Source organism: Prinia subflava, chromosome 11 (assembly GCF_021018805.1).
Source record: "Prinia subflava isolate CZ2003 ecotype Zambia chromosome 11, Cam_Psub_1.2, whole genome shotgun sequence".
In the NCBI taxonomy this organism is placed as follows: Eukaryota; Metazoa; Chordata; class Aves; order Passeriformes; family Cisticolidae; genus Prinia; species Prinia subflava.
Window position 1 is genome coordinate 9272803 of NC_086257.1, and position 26697 is coordinate 9299499.

Sequence of the window (26697 nt, forward strand, 5' to 3'; positions counted from 1 at the left end):
ACACAAAAGCAGCATCAGAAGGCTTAATTCTTTGCTCTTTATACATAATTCTTTACATGTTACACATTTATGCTTTCCCTCCTTTGTAGCTGCCAGTTACTTGCAGCAGCTGAGACAACTTTCAGGACAGTCCAACACAAGCCAGATTTAGTATACCTGGAATGTAAGGTGCTGATACATCCAGAGCAAGATGTGATGAGACCCAACAGACCTCACTGAATAGGTTTTTTTTCTCTTCTGTGAGAATATTCACTTCTGGCACAAATGTCAGTTGAAATTCAGCCAGAAATTTCAGGTTCTGTGGGACTTTTTCACAATGCAATGGCTGTGCCACCCCAGCATCCCTGAGTGCAAGGCAGAGAGGCTGGAGGGAGCCCTGGCACACCTCAGCAGACCTGGCACACCTCAGCAGACCTGGCACACCTCAGCAGACCTGGCACCCTGGCATTCTGTGTTACAGATCCAGAGGCAGCAGTCACTGCCCAGGACTGAACACCACAGCTCCACCTGGCAGCCCCAAACCTGCAACCCTGCTACATCTGCCAAGAGATCTGGGTGTTAGCCAAGGCACAATGGTTAATTCTGCTCAATCTACCTGATGTGGGTAGAAAAGATTTAACTCTGAAGGAAGCAGCTTTGTACTCCTGCATGGGACCTCAGCATAAGGCATTTCATAAAACTTTGCCTTTCAGAGGCAACATTACTGGCAACCCAAAAAATATGGTAAAAAGATGGTAACTTCATTAAGTTCTCCAGAGCCATACATATTCAACACAGCAAGCAACTTAGACTTCAGAACCATTGTGCCTGCTGGTGAATAAAACACATCTGGAAGTCCCTAAGTGATCCCACTGAGCGGTATAACTGAAACCAGAATTTGGTCTGGCATGTTCAAATTTAACTTCAGTATCTTTCAAAGACCATCCTTCAGATCTGACTGTATTTGCCTCAGATATTGCATCAAAAGCCCTGATGAAATCCAGCACCAGTGTATTTCAGCAGTCAACAGGAAGTCTCACAGAAGACTCACTCAAGTGGCAGATGATTTTTGTCACCCTACAATTGAAGTCTCCATGTTTTAAAGACAGATTGGATAAAATACAATGTGAATACACAAGTAGTAATTAAATGCTGTATTAAGACAGCAGTATAAGATTTGATAGCAACACATTAAAAACACGGCTCTCTAAGGAAACAGACCGTCAATTTCAGATTTGCTTCATCAGTTTCATTCTCGTTTGTTTCTGCATTCTTGCAGTAAAGACACAGCAGAATAAAATATATTGCAGAATAAAATATATTGCTAACAGAACTTCATTTGTAATACTCCACGCTGCAATGAGAGGAGAGGACTGAAACATATCCTCTTAGAGGACCTCTTAGGGGTCAGAGCCCAAACCAACCACGATGGTTCCTTGAGGGTTTCCACCAAAACTCCATCAGTGTAGTGCATCCTGTTTGAAAATGAGCCAAATTCTGATCTCGGTGCCCAGCAGGCAGCACCACATAAATCTGTTGGTGGTGCAGTTGTAGGGATGCTTTGGGATTTGACAAGGGCTGATAGCATGTACAACATTTGTGGAAAGGCAGGAGAGACGTAACTTCTAAGCTTTCAAAAGCCAGGAGTTTGGAAATGCTTAATGAAGACTTTCAAAGCTGACTGTAAAAGCACTTCGAATCTAGTGATGTAAAGAAAACAACAGCTCACATTTGGTGTACAGGTAACTAGGAACTGTGAACTGGCTGCTGTCTCTAAGCACAGCAGTTGCTTCAGCAGAGCTGTCCATTTGTACTGGGCAAGACCCCTCAGAAGATGGAAAATGCCCACTAACTTTATGGGAACACAGTTACAGAATTGCTTTCTGTTTTATGCAGATATGATGCATTACAGCTAGGCACTGCTGTGGGATAAACTTTGATGAGTGATGACCTTTCATTTACAACTTTCCCTTACTTCATGAGCTGTGTTGCCTGAAAAACTAGAAAAGGAAAATATTTATCTGAATTAAATGATTCACAGAAATGATATGCTTAATCATCTAAAGAGTCATATAAGTCTCACAAGACATAGCTTTAAGCCCAAAGGAATCTTAGTATCAAAAATGGCTAATAAAAGACCCATAAATGCCTTGAGAAAAGGCTGGTGGATATTCCACTGTGAACCAATTTGCCATCTATGCCTATCAGCTAAGGACTTAAGTACAACTATGGAACGGAGGAGAAAACTCCACTGATGGAGAGACACGGGGCCTGAAGCCCCATGCAGTGCATTTTAAAAGCGAATGCAAGCAGCAAGAACAGCGTCTGTTTCCGTGGCATTTCAGGCTTCTTGCGCGGGGTTTCCAGTGGAAATCCCCGGGCGCGCACACGCCGCTCGGCAGCGATGGTGACACCCGGGCGGTGCAGGACCGAGGCTCCCCGGGCTGTCACACCCCGGGAGCCCGCGCCTGTCCCGCACCGGCTGCGCGCTCCCCGGCTTTCATTTCACCGCCACCGCGGAGCTCCGCCACAGGGAAAGAGAACCGGCCACAGCCAAGGGAGGATCCGGGCTGTCAGCGAGGGCTGTCGGCGAGGCTGTCAGCGATGTTATCAGCGAGGGCTGGCAGCCGCCGGCCGTAGCGCGGGGAAGCGCGGAGCGAGGGCAGAGCGGCTCGGGCGGGCCGGGGCTCCCGGCGCTGCGCCCTCGGCCCGGCGCTGCCCCGCGCCCTCCCCGGGAACCGAGCGCGCTTCGCACCTGGGCCGGTGCCCGCTGCCCGTGCCCCGCCGGGCTCTGCCCGTGCCCGCCGGGCGCTGCCCGCCGCACTCACCCGCAGCTGCAGCCGCCCTCCGGCCGCCGCGGCCGCGCTGTGCCGCAGCTCCGCCGCCTGCCCCGGCCGCAGCAGGCTCCGCGTGAAGCGCCGCGTCCGCTCGCCGGCCATGGGCGCCGGCAGCCCCGCGCTCCGGCCGCCGCTCCCCGCCCGGGCCGCGGCGCCGTCAGGAAGCGGAACTGGGGGTTTCCCTCCCGCTCCCCCCGCGCGGGGGAGGTGTGCGGGGCGGGGGCCGCCCGCTGCCGGGCCCGCAGACCCTCCCCGGGCCGGCGGCGCGCCCCCGCCCGCGCTGGCCATGGAGCCCCGGGCCGGAGGCGCCGGGACCGGCCCCGCGCCCGCTGCGGGACGGCCGCGCACCGAGGGGATGCGGGGCTCCGGCTGGGAGCCCGAGCCGGGCCAGCGCAGCCACACCGCCTGCCGTGCGTGTGGGCACCAAAGGATGCTCTCCCGCAGGGCTACCCGTGCGTTCGGCACAGAAAGAGCGACTCTTGGTATTAACCACTTGCCAAGGTGGGAACCTCGGTTCACGGGATGGAACCGAAGTGGTCTCCAGGTTTCATGAGAAATTAACTCTCTGGTCATCACCACCGTCCGCTGTTGGAAAGCATCCTCCAAGCAGCACGGAGACCCCGCACTGATCAAGGCTGGATGTCTCCCAGTCCTGCCAGCTGGAATGGCATCCCTCTCTCTTCACCATGGAAAACTCAGCCGATCCACAATTGCGTTTCTCTGTCTAAGCCCACAGAAGTTACACAATAGTCACAGCTCTCCCAGCCCCCAGCAGAGCGATCACACCTCCTGTTGTAGGAATACAGCTTTGTGCCTTAACGCTAAAGCTGCAATGTGGAGAGTAAGGGATTGCTGTGAGGGCAGTATCTTAATTTCTTTGCACAATAATACTTACATTCTCCTCTGTAATGCAAAGTTTTCCTTCAGTTAAACTGGTGGGAAAGGAGGTAACCATGAGAGCACATCTGAGTGCACGGCAATCTGTGTAAGAAAAGATTGAAATAAAACTCGAGGAACTTCAGGTGTAATCCCTGAAGGGCAATGCTGCTGTACACATGTGAGGGCAACAGCTAAAGCTGCAAAGGTGCTAAAACACAAACCCCAACAGAGTCATTTAACATTTAGTTAGACTTTGTGTTGGAGAATTAAGTGTTGCAAGAACTCCTGGATTACTTCCTCCCTGAGATGCTGTGTGTGTTTTGAGGTAGCTGGCCATAAGACACGGCAGATTGAAATGTGGTACAAATTCACTGCAGCCTCCTGGTGGCTCCCAGTTCCCTCCTCCAAGCTTACTGAAGATACCAAAATGATAACAGAGTTTGAATATTGCTCTGCAAAGGAAATGTTTCCCCATGAAGTGAATTACCTGAAGTGTGCTCCAGAATTGGCTTAGAACAATTCAGTACTCTAGTCTAGCCAGTTCTACCAGGCAACAGGTGCTACACTGTAATGTCTTGGAGAAGACATTTGTTTGAAGCTAAAGCTCAGTAAGAAAATACTACTGGATTGGAAAAAAAATCGTAAGAAATTTGGCACAAAAAGCTACTGTGAGATGAAAAAGGAGACTTCATTCATTTTGCAAACAATCCATATAAAGCGAATTTTAGGAATGCAGCCTGGTGTCAAAAAAAACCCAAAAAAGAAACAAAAAAGAAGAGTAACTAGCCTGAGAGACTAGGGAAGCATTCTGCCTCAACACGGCAGAAACACAAGGATGCAATTTAGGATAAATTTGACTGCAATTTATTGCAGACAGCAAAGAAAACACACTGTATATGTGAGAAAGGACAAAGAAAATTCATGGTTTCTTCCATTCAGTATGTGCATGTACATTCTGGAAAATGGTTTTAAGACAATCATCACGCTAAGCAGGCCAGAAATGCCCAGCCATCCTGTCTCTGGGCACAGTGCTGCTGCCCCTGCTCAGATGTGGTCAGCTCTGTGGTCAGGCAATAGCAGCCTGTGCTCCACAATACTTCTCCCTTCACCACTGCACATGGGCTAGCTGGGGTTGGGTGAATATGCAGATATTTGTCAGGGAGCATGTGGCTGCTGAAATCTATTAGCAGACATCAAGAAGTAAAAGAGCCAGCTGTTTCTACACCACAAACATTTTCAAGCCTGCAGGGAAGCAAGAAATATCCACAAATACTCAAATAATGAGCAAAAGAAGCAGTAGGATTAAATGTAACACCTTTTTTATTATCATCCTTTTAAGTAAACCTTCAGTGATAATCTAGGAAAGGACCTCTGTCAAAGACAAGCTGAGTCTCTCAAGTTGTCACACACAGTGCAGAGCACAAGTGTCAGGATTTTACATGTATGTGGTTGTTAACCAAAAAACTATTAAGCAAGAGTAATTCTTTGGGTTTTTTTCACAGTTCTTCTGTATTTCAGAAGTTCTTTGGTTTTCAGCTTTCAGTCAGTTGTTACACTGTACTCTCTAAGAGGCTTTCCATTTGATTTTGGGTACCCCATAGTGTGGTTCTGCTAAAAATGGATTTATGCTGTATGCTGTTAATTCTCCACCTTTAAAAAACTGTTACCTTAATAAACACGTATTTAGCATTAGCAAAATAGCAGCAACAGCAGAGTCATAACTGGATATTCAATTGATCTTGAACTAGAGATTTGGACTTAGTGAAACAAGTCATTCTTAAAACATGAGTTTGAAGTCTATTCCTACAACTACTTAAGGCTGGCCCAAAGAAGTGGGTGATTATAGCATCACTGATGGAGGGCAATTTCAGCACAGCATAAAGTGGCTGGCAGTAACTGTTTGGACTGGGTTTCACACTCAAAGTCAGCTTTGGATCTGGAACTTTTTTTTTTTCAAATTTCAAGAATGTTTGGAAAATTTTTTTTCAATACCACTGCTAATCAGAAGCAAACCCCTTTAATTTGCAGTTGCATTAAATAGCAAGGCCATGTGGGTCTTGTCTGTTTAGCAAGACCATGAAAACTATTTTCTTTCACAACTGTGTGTGAGCTTGAATAGACAATAGTTCCACTTTCTCACAAATGCATCAAAGAATTGGCTCCCTTTCCCCCAGTGGCCATTTCCCCCAGGCTTACAGCAAAACAAAAGATAATGACACTCTGTTTAGCTTTGCTTCTTTAGCATGTTTGATAGTCTAACATTTCTAGAATTACATTTTGAAGAAAGTCACAGAAATCTGTCATTTTATAGATCTGTACTGGCACAACTTACCCAATATGCATTAGTTTTCTAACACAGATGTCCAGCTTCGTTATCTGGGGATTCTAGTTCATGCCAACTGGTTACTCAGGAGGGTGAGTATTTAAACATTTTACCTAAGTTTCCTTTGTCTCTGAAATGGTCATTAATTTGATTAGGGAAAAAGTTATTGTATTTCTTATACCATTAAGCCAGTGCACACAAACATTCAAGACAAAACATTTTTTCATTGCGATAACGCCTTCCCCCACCTCTGCCTCCTCTGCCCCTGACCACAGATGCATTTCTGCCTATCATCAGCACGCACTAGCTACAAAGTCAAACTAACTGCTGTGGTCTTTTATCATCTGAGCTGCAAAACCCCAAAAATACACTGTAAAATGTAGCTTCATTTTCTCTTGGGCTTTGAACTTTTTCCTGTGTGCAAAGTAAAGAATCTTCCTGTCCATGAGACCTTCCTTGGCTTCTAGTACAGTTTTAAGTTGTTACTGAATGCTGATGCAGATGTTTACTGACTGGAATTTAGGAATCTCCATCACTACTAATAGCACAAGAAGGTTGACTCCTTTAACATGATTCTAAATGCAAATGCCTTTTACATTGGACCAGTAATTCAGAAACTTTTTGGTCTGCAGTATTCGCTCCCCAGGAAATTCCCACTCCCCCTGATTTGTCACAAATGACAGCATTGCACAACCTGTAGCTGTTCTGCCACCTGCAGAAGGTGACATCCAACCTGCTCACAGGCACCTGCCCTTCACAGGATGACCGTGGCTGTCCTGGGACACAGCTCAGCCTGGCCAGGCACTGCACACCCCACAGCACTGAGGAGAGCCTCACCCTCACAGGGACACCTGCCCTGCACCTGCACTGCTGCCTCTCCCAGTGCAGGAACTCACCAAACTCCAGGTGATAGCTCTGTTGGAAGTTTAATGTTTCATAAAACAAGATAGCAACAGGAGGAAATGAAAACCTGCAAACACAAAATATCTCCTTCAACACTCAAATTAAAAGCTGCAGAAGTAATACTCTTGCACATGCCTTTAATATCTACACATATAGGCCCACGTTGCTGCAAAGGTTACACTCTGTAAAAACAGGATGATGGCATAAAGGATATTAAGAGAAATAAGTTTCCAGCCCTTCATCTGCCCTTTCTCCAAGGGACCAGGTTGGGTGTAGCTGCCTGAGTACAAGCATCACTGGCATCAGTAGGGCTATTTTAGCAAGGCAAGTAAGAGGGTCACAGCGTGGCTCTAAATATTTCAAGCTTCATGCTATGACCTGCTCTGTGAATATAAATTTAGCTATTTCTGCTAGATTTGTGAGGATGTAGGCTCATCATTGGGGAGCTACAACTGACAGATTGCAGTGGAACTGGTTTTTTTAATCAATTAACACATGTATGTCTTTAATGAATCAGGATCAAATTGGTAGTTAAGTGTAAATCTCAAACACTGGGCAACCGTGCCCTTACCCTTTTTATAAAGTCTTATTTGTAGAAAATGCAAAGCTTGTAGAAGACAGGCTATGTCATTACTTCACATGTTCAGCAAGGTCAGAATGTTTTTCCTTAATTACAGAATACCAAATCTGACCTCATCTTTAGTTACCATGCCAGGGCAGAATTCTAGTCCTCCCAGAGAGTTAATTGTAAGAAGTTGAGAAGAATAGAACACTGCAGGGTTAAAAAGAAAATCCTCTGTATTCAAAGGCCACCAAAGTATTCAAGTACACAATTTAAATGAAGAAAAGATGTATACATATTTAATGTTAGCTCTAACCAGGGCATGCAATCCCATAAGCAGCCAGAAAAATCCAGTATGTCTTGTCGAGCTGAATTCATTCATGCTTTGAACTCTAGAGTTAAGTTCCTCTGCCATCCCAACACCCTTACATTTAATACTACAAGAAGCATTTATTCATCCAAACCAGTTTCTTTAGTTTAATGTGTCTTTGCATCATGAATAAGCATAAAATTTACTGCCAGTTTTTATGTGGTGATATTAGCATGGTTTTAAACTTGAGAGGGCACTACCTAATGGTTAAAGCAATAATCTGGACACTTGCATTGATTCCTATTCTACAGAATTTATCTTCTATAGCTGACTTCCCTCTAGAAGATGGGAACAACTGTATCCTCACCATGGGTGTAGTATAAAGAGCTTCAAATGTTTAGCTCACAAGGTCCAAATGCATGATGAGGCCATCTATGGCTATACATAATTATTTGTAAGAACAAAAATAATTAATACTAATTTAACAGTGTTAATTTTAAACTGTTTATTAGTCTTATTCAGAGCTGGAGTTTCACAAAAAAATTCCATCTAAACATTGTATTCTGTTTTCTGGTCAGCTATATAATTCACATTAATGCTTCTCCCAATAAACAGTTTCCACACGTTCCCCTTTACTATGTGTGCTGGTTTTGCACACATAGGTGCAAGAGCAATGCTGTTCACAAAGCATTCAAACACCACATTCAAACTAGCATTATAAATACCTAACTGGAGCACAAAAAAAAGAAAAAAAGTTCTTTTTGCTTCAGCTGTGCAAATGCAAACCCTTGAATTCGTGTCAGCTGTATCAGCCTCTTAGGAGAAGATTCACACGTGGATTTAAGCACCTTTATGGAGCAGAAGCATTGCTCAGTGATTCACAAGACACTCATCCTGTAAGTGCTCAGGCACTCACAGGACTACAGACATCGTTAAATACAGAGTACTTTTCTTAAGTGTGCAGAAAATAACAAGTTTGGTGTTTAAACCCTTCTCTCTGCAAGGCTGTTAGGAATTCTCAAGCATGGCAGCACTGAGCACTGCAGCCCTTGTAAGACTCCATCTTCACATCCCCTCTCTCCCGAGTCATCGGATTCATTTTGGAAATCCTCATAAAATTCTAACGTGGAAGCTGCAAGGAAAATCACATCAAATCAATTTCAAGTTTATCTTAATCACTGGATGATTGATATGTTCTCAATTTCAGAATATGACTCCATTATCAATTACATTAAGCACACATTGCTGAGAGGCTCCATTTGGTATGACTGATGCAATGACATGCATGATTTAATTGTGACACCAACTCTCTTGTAAATAGAAGGAGGTCCATTGTCACAAAAAAACAGATCTCTGTCATGTTTTGCAGTGGTGAAAGTGCACATAATCACACAAATTAAACTACAGCTCAAGCAGCCTTTTCCCTTTTAAAGCAGAAATTCTCTGTTCCATGCAGTACTTGACAAGTGTGCATCATTAGAGTCACCTCTTTAGTATGAAAAATTGGCAGAAAATTTAAATATGAAATAGCAGAAGCTTAAGGTAATTCTCTGTGATCACAGTCTTAATTTAGGAATATTCAGAACAGCTTGAAACTTCTAGTAAGTGCTCCACCTGCACATTTTTCACTGTACTTATAGATGATACTAAAGGCAAGATTAATTGTCTTCATGCTTTTAATTCTCACTTTCATGTCCCATACCTCCATAGCACTTACTCTTCTTTCACAGTAAGCATATTTTACCATTTGTGGAAGTCAACCAGGTCAAGATCCTGACCTTTCCATTTTTAAATGCTGTTTTTCCATGATACTCTATTCAAAGTGTACTTGGCATTGAGGATTGCATTCCAGGAGCCTCTTTTTTCTTTTCTAAACACAGAGTCTGCTTGATTTTTCTACTGCTTGCAATGATTAATAGGATGGGTCTTGTGACCTCTAAATTTAATTTTAAAATGCATTTGGCCTGCTACCTTACAGGTAAAAATTCCCAGTGGAAAAGAACTGGGGTGAGAACTGAATGCAACCATAATTTAATGGGTAATCCTCTTGGGTGAAATCTGGATGCTTTGTCATATTTTCCTTTTTTAAAAGCAGATGTTGCACAAATGTTTTTTTCCTTCATGAAAATGCAGAACACATAGATGACAAGATCTATGGTACAAAACAATAAACAGCAAAACCAGCCAACCTGACTTTACTTCTGCCAAAACTCTTGGGCACTACATATACACAAACAATCAACTCTTTGGAAAAGGAAGACGTAACCATAACCAAGAACAAAGCAGGCAACAGAAATAAGGCAGAAAGCCCATTATATATTTTAATCATTTTTATGAAGGTAGACACAGGTTTCAATAGGGTACAGGTCCAGTTTAAAGCAAGAGGAAGTAAAGGCTGAACCTACTACTGCCCCTTTGTTCTGGTGGTTTCTTGGGGTGCAGCAACAGGCCTGCAGCAATGTACTGCTGCCAGGGTGGGAAGCAGCTGCTGGAGACTGCAAATTCTGCATGAACAAATGGGAGTGAAAAGGATAAATGAACTGGACATTTTTCAGTACTTTCCTTTGGGAGGAAAGAACTTCTTTTTTTTCTTGCTCCATTTGAAAAAAAAAAAAAAAAAGAGTAGATGCTGGAGTCTGTAGTCAGAACACTCAGCTTGTGGAAGAGGTTCAGGAAATGCATCCACCAGCTTGCACATCCCTAAATACAGCCAGGAACATCAGACAGTGTCCTCTGCCCTTATCATTGCCTTCCTCCTGCCTGCACAGGGGAAGGATCTGTCCTCAAATGTCACAGGAAAAGCAGAAAGCCTTTCCTCTGCTCCCTCTTACACTCTTGCTGTGCTGGAAAAGTGAGTAGGAGCCCCAGCAGCAGCCCTGTGCAATCCAGTCCCCACCACAAACACTCACACTGGCTCTCACAGCCTGCTCCTTGAAGTGGAAACCTGGTCACATCATGTGGCTTTGGGGTAAGTTTTATTCTCTATTTCTACTCTTGGCTCTCACACAAAGTGATTGAAATCACTTTTGGTTTCACTTCACTCATGGTGAGACTGAATCTTCTCACTCTCTTTGCCACTAAAATGCAGAAAGATTTAAGATGTCTCCCACAACCCCTCTGAAATCCTGTCTGGACACTGCAAGAGCACTATTGCCAGAACTGGTTTAGTTGTGGAAAACACTCAGATTGATGTAATCTGGCTTTCTATAAAACATCCAGAGACCTGAATTTTCCAAGTTAGAAGACTCTTGGGCCCACTCCCACTTCTGAGTCAGAAGGGTTGAACAAAGTGCTACACCATAAACATGTGTCAGAAAAGAAATGTAAACAGGCATTCTGAAATTTACTCTCTAGAGGTTTAGTTTTGCTAAAATTTGCTGCTTTCTTCTTCACTTACAAGGGAACTTGTGGAATAAGAAAAAGGGATAGTCAAATTATCTCCCTGTGCCCTATTCAGTCACAAACTGAATAGGTAAAATACTAAAACCCCTCAATAACTCACATGGATGCATTGGCAGGAGAAAGAGGGGAAAATGTCATCCCTGAAGTATAAACCCTTTGCTTAGCAGCTGATTGTAACCAATTTATGTAAGTGAAAATCCAGAGTTTAATCTGCTTCCTGTGACTATAGGAGCTGCCGCTGGGTCCAGTTAGCTTGCACCACATAAAGTTTGTAAACAGCAATACTAGAATGGCAATAGCTTTATTTTTAATTTAGACACTTATTAAATGAAAATAATTGTACTTTAAATAAAAATCCTTTTCACCTATCCAGCAACAAGGCCAATTTGAGGTTAAGTTCAGACTGGACATAACTCATATGACTGGACGTAACTCATATGATGTAAATGAAAGCAGCAGGTTGTATGAGCATATTCCACACTGGAGGATCAAATGTCTTCTTTCTGATGGATTTCTTGAATCTTTGGAATGTATCAAAAATCTATAAATAGAAGTCCTAACACAGTAACAGAGTACAAAAATACTAATAAAATAGCAGAAAGTGATTTGTTATAAAATGAGAGCACAGATGGGCACCATAGCTACATAACATCCCTTGGAGAGAGCTACCCATGGAGACCAACTGAAAATGTGAACAGCAACTTCTGCCAGCATCAATGTAAAATAATTCTGCCCCTCTGTCTGTAACAATGACAGGTGCCAAGACATCTCTTCTCTTTCTGTACTCATAAATAAACACATTCAACAAGATGGAATAATAAGTTACTCTGCTTAGGGTAACTCTATATGCTTAATGTAACTAGAGAAGAGTGTTAAAAACTGGCCTGCAACTGTACTCTGAAGCTGTTATCAGGGTCTGGCTTGTACTCCACACATCAACAACAATACACCATGTTATTGAGACTGAGCAAATCTCATTAAAGTTCATGGGACTAAACCCTCTAATTTTAGGACTGGACTCTGACAATCTCCCCTGCACAAGCAAAAGGATTCCAACTAACTTAGTACTGAAGTACATCTTTAATATGAGAGAAGAACTCTCTCCTGAAGTGTACACAGGTGTTCTCATTTGACTTCCATAGATTAATTATTGTGGCAAAGAGGAAAGATGCATATATGACATTCAAGGGAAGATTTTGACAGTAATTACCACCTCCTTTTTTCTATATGATACCTTTTACCATCTGTGCAGTGGAGCACAGAACCACTCATTTCCTCAGGTGCAAAAAATGAAGTTTAAAAGAAGGTCTTCCCTCCCTGCTACCTCCTACAGTGGAAACACTCATCTAGAAAATTCTTGTCCACCTTTTGCCTTCAACATTCCATGACAGTAAACCACCTGGTTTTTAACCTTACTTACTGCTACCATTATGTGACAAGTCCCTGTGGCATCCAAGCCCAAATGAGGTTCCACTACACACCCACAGTCTCTCATTAATTTATAAGGCCACAAACTACTGGGAGTGATTCATGGGGGCATCAGAGAGAAGCAAACAGAAATTCTTCTACCCACGTTTGGAGAGTTGGTGGGGCAGGAAAACTGGAAATGCTTTGGCACTACAAGCAGCAGGTAGAGTTCAGAGCAGGTGCCATTTTCAATGGTTCTTAAAAGAAAACTACATCCAGAAATCTGAAAATAGATGTAACTTGAAATGTGTCACACGTAAAACATAACTGAAAACACCAGAAAATACAAGTATTACAGGCTGCATTAGTGCACTGCCTGGACTTGATACTGCAGATTGACACAGGCATTTACTGTGTTTGTATTTCTCCTAGAGCAGGGGGCTCAGTAGCCAGGTATCACGACTAAAACCAGTCTCTAGCCTCAGCCTCTGCCTACATGATAAACTGTCCAGGTGAGTGGCTGCAGCTCTGGGCCCATCACAATTAGACTACTGCTCTCTTTTCTGAGCTGCTTCATCTTCCTTGAAGCCATCCCTTCAGCTTTGCAATAAGACATTTCTTCCCTGCTCAGTCAGAAGATCTGTGATTTTAATAGCTCCTTTGAGGGATAATAACAAAAACATCAGGGGTTAACATCAGGATTGCTTTTATGACTATTTAATATTTATTTATGACTAATGGCACATTAATAATTATAGTTCCCTGAATTCCCAGTTTAACATGCAGGGAGTACCTGACTATGTCCTTAAATGTTGTTTTATGTGGATCCCAACAATTTAAGATTTCTAGGCCCACCTTCTCATCACCTTACATTTACACAGAAGTGGAATGATGCATGCAAATCAGACATAACACATGCCATAAACAAAAGAGGAGATGTTACAGTCATTCCCTCCCCACAGATGCACAGTGTAAAGTCCCTCTTTAAAGCTCCATCCCTGCCCAGCTTTCACTTGGGGAGGTGACACTTGAGTTTCTGCCAGCTGATTACTCACAGGTGGGAGATAAACTCTGTCCCTGTAAATGGTTTCCCACCTATAGTGAAAGGTACAATTAGATGATTAAACAAGAAAGAATATTATCAATCCATTAATCCTAAAAGCCCAATTCACTTGTCATTATTTATTCCATTTTACATTCTCTCTTTTTACCTCAACTTGCCTCAGATTAGGTAAGGAAGCATTTATGTAGAAAAGACATGTAAGGTCATAGGGGTCTTAAGAGTTTGCATCATTTTTTTGGAGGCAAGGACAAAGATATCTCCAAGGCTTGGTGTTAATCTCTTTCCTCCACATACCCTTTGCCTTCTTTAGTCCAGTCTTCCTGGACTAAACACTCTAGTTTTCCCCACCTCTGAGAGATCTGCCTCCACAGTACCATCACCACCTTGGTGCTCTATCGAGGTGTCAGACACTCCTGCACCTTTCTGCTGCTTGCCTGGTTACTCTCTTGTTCCATGTTTGAGTACCCAGTTTCTCTGAAATGCAATGTTTTTGACCTGGACTGAATGTCAAGTGATTAATTTCAGAGCATTTATTAAATGGTCTGAATATTCTGGTTTTCTACATCAAAGTACTGCAACCTTTCTCTGCACAGCATCATCTACAAATGTTAATAGACCATCTTTGTTCTACTCTTATGTCAGTAGCAAAGATATATTACAGTTCAGCTAAGGACAGCTTTCTCTTGAAATTTCCTTCTGTTTTAGCAAACCAATTGACACCTGACCTTTGGACAGTTTTCAGCTGCTCGTGTACTCAGCTAATGATGATTTCATCTAGATTCTGCTGCCTTGGTCTGTTTATGAGAGCGTCATGTGAGGATGTGTTCTCAGTGTGCCACGTGTCTGATATAGCACAACACTGCTCTGGAAGGTCAGCTGGCCTGTCAAAGAAGAAAATTTTACTGCCTGAATGCAAATGCTCTGACACATCTATTGCCAAGGCAATTTGGGCTACAGAGTGCACAGAGAATAAACAAGATGCAAATCCCCCCACAGATTGTTATGCTTCTCCTCTTCTGGGTAATTGCCAGTAGTTGTAGTTTTTCATGCCCTCTCTGTCTCAATCATTATTGGATTGCTGCACACACTTAAAAGGTAGGAGCATTCCAGCTGTTTGTTGTAGCAGGGGAATAGAGAGATGTGAGGCCATTTACTTCCAGCTTTCCCAGGAGCTCTGATCAACCTGAACCATGTCCAAGTGCAACTCCAGCACCCTGCTGCTTTTAAGAGACAGACACACGGCCACACAGGAATGAGGGACTGAAGAATCCTCAGGAAAACTGGGACGGTGCTGTAGAGTGTCTGTGATGTCCTTCTGCACTGCAGACACTCTCGTCTGTAGGCTGAATACCTCAACCCCATAGACGTTGATCAGGCCTTTATCCTGGGAGAGAGGGATTCAGATTAACTCACCTAAATAGAAAGCTGATCTGGGATTTCCAGCAGTTCAGAAGCGTGCCCTAGCCATGGAGCTGCTGGATAAGGCGTGCAGGCTATTTCTTTTCACTGCTGTGGGATGTTCTCCACAAGATCCCTGCCCCAATCTGTCAGGCAGACCTAGAAAGTATCAGACTGTGCTCTGCAGCTGAGTAAGTCAGAAAGATGCAGACTGTGAATTCTAAAAAGGGCTAAGAATTAGTTTTGTGTACTGGTGCTTAATACTTACTAAAGTGAGACACGGTGGGTGATTTTAAGAAGCCAAAATGTGATGACTTTGAACACTGGTACAAGTTTAGGCAGAAGCAGGAGACTAGCAGTGTCAAAGTCCTCTGAATTTTGAATTTTTAATGAAGTAGCAGTCAGGTATTTCAACTTTGAATGGTATTAAATCCCATAGTCAGTCAGTGACATTTTTTAATGACATGCTGCATTTTGTTGTTTGCTGAGTGAAAATACAGGGTAAAGATCCAGAGTGGAAGCAGAAGCCTGGTGGGGAGAAGAGAGTTAGGCACAGGTTCAAAGCAGGAAAACAGTCAGAAAAAACTGTGATGAAATAACAGAAATAATCAGTGATGTACCTGTCCCAAGTAGTTAAATAAGGAGATGCAGCAACATACAAAGTAATTTCTGTGTATTTCTTTGTATTTCTGTAGAGCTTTTTTAAGGAATAGAATCAAGAAACAAACAACACAAGTTTGATATTGTTAAGGTCAAACTCTTTCATTTTACAAGGAATATTAGGCATGTCACCTAATGAGAGCACTGCATGCACTTTCTTCCAGTTTGTAGCTAGCAAGATATTTGTCCATGAGTGGGAATAGCACAGCCCAGACAGTCAAGAGCTAAAGCATAGATCATAATACTTTAATTCCACAGTTATTCAGATTTCTAGAGACTTTATATTTTTGTGTGTGGAAAATAGTGGGACTTAATATTCTGGTTGAATATTTCCAAGATGTATAAAACAAAAAATATTCTGTGGGGAGATGAGTGCAACAGGACACCGAAAGGCCTGGAGTAAGACAACTTCTATTAACAGAAAATTCAGAATTATGATGGAACAATATAAAGTACAAAAATTAAAAGCAGGTATGAGATCCTGCACTGCACCACCAAGAGAATGGGGTCTGTTTCCCAAATATTTTCTACCATATGATTCTATTTACCTGCACCATTACTGTGTCAGAATGCTGCACCCAGTGTGCAGAGTAGAGATCAATGTTTATACATGTGTTATGGCACTAAAACAATTACCCAGAATGTTCCAGTGCTGAAACATTTAGTTATTCCTGTACGTGCCTTCTGGGAGATCAGGGAATTTAAGTCAGTGTAAAAATACAACCCCCTCCCACACACATTGTCTTTGTGTGGATATAGGACAGCAATACTCAAGAGCTGTCCCACAGGCAGCACGAACATTGGAGGTTAAAGTAGAACACAAATAAATAAATGTTTAGGAGCTTTTCCCAGTGAAACCTTTTCAAAAAAAGTATCATACATTTAAAACTTTACAACTCTTCTGTTTAAAATCAGAAGGAAAAATTCTGACCAATTAGAATTTGGAATGTTCTGCAATTCTTTATTTCTCATTCAACTCAGCATATCATTGGGTAAATTACTCCTGTTGATACAATTTTCCTGGTCAGACTGTGACATGTCTAGTTTTATATGAAATACTAGATATTAATACAGTATCCAACTTCCTCCCACTCTTTGCTTGCTTACAATTACAATGACTACATTTAGTTTATATTTAACCTTCTGTATTTTTTATTATCATATGTAAACTTGTTTCCCAACCTATGGATATAACAAATTACCTTCTCAGCTTTTCATCTGATGTTTTAAAACTTTCTCTGAAGATATGAGGCTACATGGACATAAGCACAAATGTCACATGCACACTCATGCAAGAGAAACGCCAGTATTTAAGTGAGAAAATAACATTAATAAGGTAAAAAACAAATGCATCTCGTTCTTCAGTGGGACATCTCTTCTTAACATGGATTCATATGAAAAGAGAAGTAGGAAATTACTTTCCAAAATGGTCAATATCAGAATACAGTACTTTCAGGTACTAAGGGAAGATTTGAAGGCAGGAAACTTTGTTTGGGGTTTCAGCCTTGGCACGGATTTTTATTGCAAAAACAATAGTGAATTACTTTGGATTAGATCAGAATTCCAGTTAAAAAAAGTAGCTGCACTATTTGACATACAATACTACAGCGTTCTTGCATAACGCCAAAATGCAAGGATATGTTCATTCTTTTTGGTGCCTGTTGTCTTTGTGTGTTTCCAGAGAGCTGAATTGGATTTGTACAAAGGTATTGCTTCAGCCAGACACAGAGCAGTTCCTGCTGCTGACAGTATAGCCCAAGGAATGGGAAACATGGGCTTGAAACCTCTCAAAAAAGGGAAAAGATTTTCCAATCCACTATTTTCTACACAACCAATCCCAGTTCAAAATACCAAAATGGTTTAAAGAGGACAATTTAGGGCAAGGAATTCCTGAACACCTCTTGCTTAAAAATTTGTATTGAAACAAACAGCCACATCTGAGCCTCCTCCTATGCACTACATGTGCTCTGAGCAACTTATTATCAGACCCACTGCTGAACTGTGTTGCTCAGATGCTGTGGCAGCAGTTTGGTGGGGTTTGCAGGATCACAACTTTGCACCTAAATCACCCGAATTCCACCTGGAATGCCATGCTGGGTGGCAAATCCAGTTTTAAATTGCTGCAGTGTTCAAACACAGCTGATGGTTAGGAGACTCTCCAGGAAAGCCCAGCAGCTCAGAGCAGCCCCCTAACAGACAGTCATTTTAAACTACTTGATATGCTGTTTTCAAGAGATAAAATTGGAAAGATATAATGGTCTGCAGTAACACAACTGCTTTTTTAGAAAGGTAAACATTAAAACACCCATCTAGAGTCAGTGGCCTAGAAAAATGCCTACATCACCTTCTGTGCCAGATTTTCTGTGTGTTCTTAACGAAGGTGTAAGTCATTAATGACAGTCTCCCCACAAGTTCTGCATTTCCAGGATATTTTGCCTCCCATGAACCATTTGTAGGCATTCTTTCTAACACAGACTTAAAATTCTACTTCCAAACTTAAACTCTATCCTTCTCTCAGCTCTTCAGCAGAAGTCAAAGTACTGTGTAATTGTGCTAGCAAATCACACTGGCTGGGAAAGCAGAGCTGAGGGCAGGGAGGCACAGGGAGGGAAGGAGAAGTAGCACTGCTTCAGAAATGGGAAGGGAGAGACTGCAACTGTGGGCTGGCACTGCTCTGTGCCTGCCTGTGGCCTGTGGGTTCCCATAAGAGAGGCATTTTATAAGGAAGTGAAGAGAGGAAGAACAAAAGCATAAACCACAATCTTTAATATTTCTCTATAGCTTCAAAACCCCTGTGTCTCACAGAGTACATTTCTTACTTCAGATTTGATCCAGCCATTTTCCCTGTTCAGAGTCTTAAATGCTTTCCATATGTTTAACATTCTTCCAATGTATTTTCCATCTATATAATGCATTGTCTATTCCATTTCTACTCAGCCATTTTGTCTAATCAGCAGGGCACGCTCTCTGATCCAATAACTAACTTGCCAGCATAAGGCTGAAACTCCTCTGTTATCTAGGAGTACTCCTATTACTAAGTAATTTGCTAATATACTATAGGTAGCACTTCAGATGCTGGTGTCCTTGCTTTTGCAATATTAATTACTAAGAATCATATTCCACAATGCTCTAGGTTACAGCTGCCCCAGAACATATGCTTATAATTTCTTCCTGGGTTGAAACTTCTCCAGCATAAATTATTTTCTTGTGATCCCAATCTGTGTAAGTGTTCTGATGCCCAGGACAGTCTGAAGTATATTGGATTGCATTTGTTTCAATTTAGCAGTCCTTGTTGATTAATAGCTCTTAACTCATCTCCTCACACAATTTCCTCCAAGTATTCAGATAATCCATCTTCTTTTGCCAGCGTTAAATTAAAGCACAATCTTTCCTTTAGAGAATATCATGGAGAGGTTCCCACTCCCCAGAACTAATACAGTATTTCATAACTCTCTCTCCTAGGTGTCCTTACCCAAACCAACCACAGTCTAATGAACTTCTGCTCCCAGATTGTTTTCCTTCAGGAGCTTTTTATCTCCCAGACCATTCTGTGCAGAACAGACACCTGGAGGGCCAAACAGGGAAATAATTTGTTTGTTCTGATTTGGTTTATTGGGACCAAAACTAGCAGAGAACAGCTCAGCTCAGACAGAAGCAGGTGGCAGGGCATGGAAGTACTGTGGGAAGAACAGGACACTTCAAGCATGTCCTGCCACCCCTTGGCTGCCTTCCTGACCCACAGCAGTTCTGCAACTATAGGTACATGAGCTCTCCCCTTGGAGCACATCATCCCTGAGCCATTTCCTCTATGGTTCTGTACAATTTATCTGCTTTCCACACTTAACACAATGCCAGACAGGCATCTGAATCCAGCCCCTCAGACAGGTACAGGCTGTTTGCTTTGGCTCCTTGAAGGCAGTCTTCAGAAATGGAGCAAGGTTGTGTGATGTACCTTGGGAGGGGTCAGTGTGGGCTAAGCTAAACACCCATTAATAGCAAATCTATCACATCAGGCTCTCCCTGGGAAGTCACTGCTGGGCTGGCAGCAGGGTGTGAGCCATGCCAGGTGACGGGGAAGTCACAGGGTGTCAGCTCTAGCTCTTGAGCTGGTGAGGTGGGAGTGTATGAAACGCTGAGCACCCTCATCTCTGACACACCCAAGGGTCAGGGAAAACCAGTGCAGGTAAGGATTGCTGGAAGGGTCTGTGTCCTCTGTCTGCTGAGCTGTGCTTTCAGACTAAACCTCAAAAGGCTCCTTCCTTGTCTCTATTTGATGTCTAAGAACTACAGGGGTATGTTCTCATTCTCCGACTAATTCTGAGTGTGTAGGAACATAAATCAGCTCCAGATCAGGCTCTGCTTTTCCAGAGCTCTTTGCACAACGGCAGGCGTTCCTCAGTAGCAGTGGTGGATTTAATATGTGAAAACTAGACATGGGGAAAAGAACTACAATTAAGATTAGTGATGTCTGGCCCTAAAATGAGAAATATTTTGGTTCAAATGTGAAGGACAAAGTAAACCGGTAGAGTACTTATGAGCTCCCTCTTGAGGTCTGAGGCTTGAACCTGAAGGTGGCTCAGTAGGCTGGTGAAGTTAGAACATGAGAGCAACATTTATCTTTGCAGGCTCTTTTATGCAAGCTTTTTTCCCCTCAGCTCCTCTTCAAGTACACTAGAATAGAAAGCATGACATCCTCTGAAATAATTTTCATAGTGTGTAATTTGGGAACTGTTTTAAATGCTAAAAATCCTAAAGAAGTACACTAGGAAAGCTTCTGGGAGACTGTGAGCCTCCCCTGGTCCTTTGACTAATACTGAATTAATTCTGAACAGTAACTGGTGTTCTAGGCTGTTCCTCAGAACATGTGATCCCCCTGCACCAGCGAGGGGGTGACCAGCTTGGAGATGCAGACTGGCATTCCATGAGATTTGCAGGAACACCGTCCGTGAGTCACTGCCAGACCCTGCCTCTCCCACGGAGCCAGGTGTGGTCCCAAGGTCCTGCTGAGCATGGCCACAATCCACAAGCCCCAGCCTGCTAACCAGCACTGTCCAGACCTGCCCTCATCAGCTGCTTCCCTCTCTGCTTGGAAGGGCTTTGGCCAGGAGAGACCCCAGTCAGGTTTGCAAAGAAAGACACAGGGCACTGCTGCTGTGGCCATCCCAAAGCACACTGTAGATACAGCTACTGTGGTGTCCATAGTTACCTTTCCCACTTATTTAGTCACTCTTCTTTCTACATATTTTTCTTATAATCATAAGCTCTCCCATCACCACCTATCAGCGCAGATAGTATAATTTGAATTTGGATATTTCCTCATCTACCTATCCTCTTTGTAGAGGTATCTGTGGTAGATCTTGGCCAGACATCTGGCTTGTTAGTCTTATCCTAACACCAGTGTATTCTTAAGCAACCAACATTTCAGCTGTACTACTAGAGAAATTATCTTCTTGTCTCTCATGCCAGCTCAGTGCTGGGCTCCCCATTTCTACTAAAATTAACAACAATTAGCAGCTGCTATGTGCCTTTGAGAATTCCAGATTATCTCTGCACATCTTATGAAGACAAAACACTAACAGGGCACATAGTAATTGTCATGCCAGAACAAGGAAAAATCCCAGCACCTTGATATTGAGGCACCTTAGAGAAAAACTCTGCTACCTTCCACACATATTATCATTCTCAGTAGCTTAATAGAGCAAGTTGCTCCTGCACAGCGAGTCCTTACTAACTGTTATCAAAGCCAATTAATCGCTCTGCATAAATTCAGACAAATTACTGAAGTTCTAGAAAGAATGTAACAGTGAGAAGGAAACAATTCCTCATGCTAGTGACTCTACAATCTGTTCATCCTGCTGTGCTCATCAAACTTGACAGCAACTCATTTTAACTTTGCATTACAGGAAACTTTCCAATATAGAAATGCCAAAATAGAGGAGCATTCCCCTCCAAACAATGATGCCACGAGCGCTGAAATGGACTGTTTAAATTATTTTAAACCTTCTGCGTGAGTGGGGCTGAGGAGGGATTGCCCGGTCTGTAGTTCCTCGGAGCATCAGTAGGTTGCAGCAGAGTGTTAAATACAACCTGGGACGAGGGTGTTGAGAGGGCAGGAGAACCACAGGACCCGCTGACACAAAATGCGCCTGAAGCCAACACAGCGATGTCTTGGGAGATATGTGGGAGAATTTTGCTGAACACACTTGAACCTTGAGAAGGTGGGCTTTAAATTACCGTGCAGCCAGAGCTTGTGTTTTCCTGGGATGTCAATGTTAGGCTTGGAGCCTCGTCATCAGCCAGTGACATGATGGACACTGATTTGGGAAAGGGAAGTTTCATTTCTGTGGTAACCAGCTCTGCAGTTTGGTTTGGATTCAGGAAGGGGAATGCTGCCTGTACAAAAAGTAAATTTTGGCAAAGAAAAAACAACACAATCTAGTACTCCAATAATAAAACCACCATACAGAATTGTTTTTCTCTCGATGATACATTTGGATATAAGAATAAAAGAGTTCTTCAATCAAGGCTCCCAGCAGTGATTAGTGGGGTCTCTGTTCCCTTCAATTGTTCTTTTTCTCTAATTTGATTGTAAATAATAACTCCACAGCTGTGTCTTCTGTAACCAATTCCATCTCTCTAGGTTCCTATATTTAGCCTATGTACAAGCATGCGCAAAAAGTAACAAAGACATAAAGAATGCTGCTTAGCCTTTAGCAAAATCATACAAAAGAGCTAATGAAGCTCACTCTAATAAGCTTTACTGAATGACCAGCTGTAAACCTTCATTTGTATTCCACAACAGGAATACTGGGAGAGTGTTACCCTTCCTCTAAAGGTATTGAGTTACTCCCTTTCCAAACTCACACTTCAATGAGTACCAGAGATTTCTTGCAAACTGAAAGCAATGCCATTGCCAGAAATGGCCTTGTGCAACTGGTCAAAGGATGCTTCTCTATACAAAGAAATTTCAGGTGATGAAACTTCCACTTCTCTTTCTATTTTTAGCTAACCAGCAGGCTATCTGAAAAAAATAAACATAACCAACTGGTACTGACAACAGCATCTTCCTTTTCACTATTTCTTCTTTGTCTGCATCAAATCCTACACTAAACCCACCATTTCTGTGCTGTTGTGCTACCAATGAAGCCAGTAGCCAGTTATTCCAGTTGCAGGGGAAATATTTAAGGCTTAGTGACTCCTGCTTCTGTACTGTCAAACTGTGGAGACTCTGGCTAACACCATTTATAGTAACCTTTGTGGATCCCCTGTGCTAACAAACAAATGGTGCCCAGAGAAGCCACGTGCTGTGTTATTCAAGAGTTCACACAGCAGTGTTACAGCACTGACACTTGCCTGAAAGCAGGGCAAATACAGACACATTCGAGTTCCTCTCAGGAGCAGATGAATTACAGCTGTCCACTGCCAGCATTGTTCTCTCCTGACAGGGCCTGGGACCAGAGCACACCAAGGGAGTGAAGGCAGAGCTGGTGGCTGCCCTTCCTCCAGCCACCCCAGGGAGCAGCTGCCACATCCAGGCCTCAGTTCCCAGTGCCCAAATGACAATATTGGTGCTGTGGCACGGCGGGCACACACACCACTCTTAGCCACACTTGATTCCTGCAGCTGGCAGCCTCTGGAGTGCCAGCACAGCAAACTGAAAGCTCTGAGGAGATGAAGTGAGCTCTGTGGAGGGCCACCAGAATGATCAGGAGGGTGATGCATTCCCCTCCTGCATCCTTCCATCCTGGGACTGAAGAGGGGCTGTTCTGTGGAGCAACAGGAGGCCCAGAACTGCAGCGTAATTGCACAGACCAACCTCAGGTGCTCAAACTGGATCTTTGTGTAAGGAAGTTGGGAATCTGAAGTTAATACCTTGTGTTTTCTAGTTATGGATTTGGCAGAGGACTACAATGGCCAGGAGACACTCTGTGCTTATTAAATACTGAGGCAACACAGGGAACATGAGGAACAAACCCTTTAAACAAGGCAGCTACAGCTAGACAGTAGATGTCTTACTGTCCTCCACTTGGAGTTATTTCAATTGTGCATAACAGGAATTGGAAAAGAGCCTGGACAGCCAGAGTATAGAACGTAAAATCCCTCCAAAATAACCTACCTCTCTGGAAGCTTCATTACCTTCTATAGCAAAAGGTCCAAAGAGCTTTAGAATAGTGGTTGCCTGGAAAGCTCCAGGAAGGAAAAGTTTCCATCCACAAAAGTAAGCTAGCAAGTAAATATATCTTGAGGGAAATATCTAACCACTCTTTTTTAAACCCAGAAAATACTTTCATTAAGCCTTCTATGCTAACTGCTACAGGAACTAACGTGTAATTTCTGTTTCTGATTGAACTTTTTTCCCCTGGAAAATGCAAGCTCTCCAAAATTAGAATTTTCACCTTGAAATAATATCCCAGTGGGGAGGAACATAGGAAAGAAAGGTTCATATCCCTTTCTATTTGTGTCAGTGACCTGAACGTGAATTCACACAATTTCCCTTACCACACAGAGGCTCTTGTATCTGTGGTGTGCTACTTGGCAGCATAACATGATTAAGTTCAAGGTCAGATTAAGTTGTTCATTTCCATATAGGAACAGGAGCAAAAAATGCTCTCCTCTGTGGAAGGTTTTTAGTGGCGAAAGCTGGCAGGGATAGAAAATACATTTGAGAGGGAAATATCAGACCTTTGTGAGTCATGGTCACGCACATCTGGTTACCAGAGTTTTAACTTCATTGTATTTTTGTAAAAGGAAGCTATAATATTAACAGTAGAATTTATAGAGCCTGCCTCTCTCCTGCTGGAACTGTTTCATTTTGGGTAGATAATTAAATATTCACTGAGCCAAAGAGGACTACAAAGGAAGAGAGAGTTGAGAGCAGGAAAACCAAGGCAGAAAAACTCATTTCAAATCATGTTAAAAGAGTCAGTTTCACTTCCACAAAAAATTTTGACAGTATTTAATTTTATTTTTTTTAAACCAAAGGGTTAGCCTGGCTCTGAGGTTCTCATCTGAAAGATTTACATTCTTAAAACTCAATAGCCACAAACAAGGTAAAGAAACAAGAGGAGCAGTATAAATTTAGTCCTGGTACAATACTCAGTTCTGGTTACCATAGCAGTATCTGCATTATTTTTCTGGACTTAAGGTAGACAGAGAAGGATCAGCTAGCTTCTTTTTTACTCTATATAAGTCTTTAAAAAAGCTATACTTATTAACATGATTTCATTGTGAATGCTCCTTACACAATATTTCAAACTAAGAATAGAATTGTCCCTGATCCACAGGGTAATTTGAATACTATGTAAAGCTAAGAAAATCCACTCCCTCTCATTATGAAGGCAAAAAATAAAAATATTAATAAACTGACTATAAGAGATGAAAAAACTTTATTCCATCTCTTTCAAAAGTAAATGCTTTGTTCAAGATGTGCATATTTTCAAATTTCATCGTTTCCCTTGATGAATATTCCAGTATGTTTCTTAAAGTCCTAGTATAATGAGTATGACAAGATGTTCACACACTTTTTATGGTAAGGAAGTATGCCAAGAATACAGCTGAAGAGGCCAGATTTGTAATATGGTAGAAACAGTCTGGGAATTCCTGATTTCTGTCTTATTTATTGGCAGCCAATACCAGGTTTCCAGCAGAAAAGACCTTTCATCCAGAATTACAACAGCCCTCCCATAGCATCATGCTGAGACAAATTTGTGGGCAGTAGAGGCAATGGTAATTCCTCAAAGGGTCCTCAGTACCTGCACAGATCCTCGAGAAACTTGCATTCATTGATGTTTATAAATACATGGAATTCATGTCAGAAGAAAGACAGCATTTTCTGGGGGCCTGTGCTGGTCACAGGCCTCTCAGAGAGACACAGGGCAGTAGCTCCAGAGGAAATCCTGAATTTTGGCAGGCAGAAAAGGGAGGAGGAGAGTCAGATTCACAAGAGTCTAGGTCAGAAGGGGGTTCCAGAAACATAAGCCAGACATTTGGCATTAAAGTACCAGGTAGGAAGAAGAGAGTGAAAACCAGTGAACCACATTTCACCCCCAGGAATAGCAGTACCTGCCTTAGGATGCCCACGCTGAAATGTGCCAAGGGCTCTGCAGTGCACAGTGATCACTGTAGCTGCCTTCAGAACTGGTAAAGTACAGCCTGACACACAGGAGAGCTTTGCCTTACACATGGGACAAGTTTCTGCCACTGGAGTTTAAGTTTCCTGAGCCAAACCAAGAGCTCTCTTCCCTTTGCCTGCATTCCTGAGAGCAGAATAGTTTTGTGTGTAGAGAAAAAAAGAAAAAAATGGCAACGATTTAAGCTACACTCCCTCCATGTATATGCAGCTTTGTGTGCATTTACAGAATGCTGAACTAGAACTTATTGCAGCAGGCTCTCTCCAGGTTCGAAAAGATCAACAGATGCTCCTTTGTCTGGCACCAAATCCCTCCTGTGTCCCAGGGAGGATCAGTGTAATCTCAGTCACTGCACACTGAGCTCTCCTGGAGTGAGGGGTTCTCCCTCAAGGACCAGACAGTTCAAAGATCCAAGGACCCAATCTTTGGACAGCCAAGGGACTCCTTGGATTCCCTATTGTTGTTTTCCTCTTGCAAGCCTAAGGCCTCCATTCAAATACATATTTCAAATCAAGCTTGAGGAGAAGTAGAACAGGGATTTAAATATTACATTACACAGTTTGGACTCTGGAACACTGAAATAAATCAGAAATGCCTTTAAGCAAAAGAAAGCAAAAGAAGATGCTGAAGACTTTCAACCATAGATAGCTTCTTACCCAGGTACTGGCACAATTTTTATTTCTCATCCTGCCTTCTCAACAGTAGGAAGTCTGTGGTTATTCCATCTCCCTGCTCTCTGAGAGAAAATTATTTTCTGCCTTGACAGCTGAAAGGAAAAAACTATGAAAGAAATTTGACTCAATGTTAAACACTTCAGATATCAACATTATTTTGGATTCCAATA

General features: G+C 42.6%; 1 protein-coding gene across 2 annotated transcripts in view; it reads right to left on the reverse strand.

Moving 5' to 3' along the window:
• DOCK10 (dedicator of cytokinesis 10) overlaps positions 1–2966 on the reverse strand; it is a 147148-nt gene extending 144182 nt beyond the window's left edge. For both annotated transcript variants that reach the window (XM_063408202.1, XM_063408201.1), the window contains exon 1: positions 2808–2966. In XM_063408202.1, the coding sequence (XP_063264272.1) occupies positions 2808–2918 (111 nt within the window). In that variant the 5' untranslated portion in view covers positions 2919–2966. The remainder of the gene's footprint in view (positions 1–2807) is intronic.
• Positions 2967–26697: the final 23731 nt, after the last annotated feature.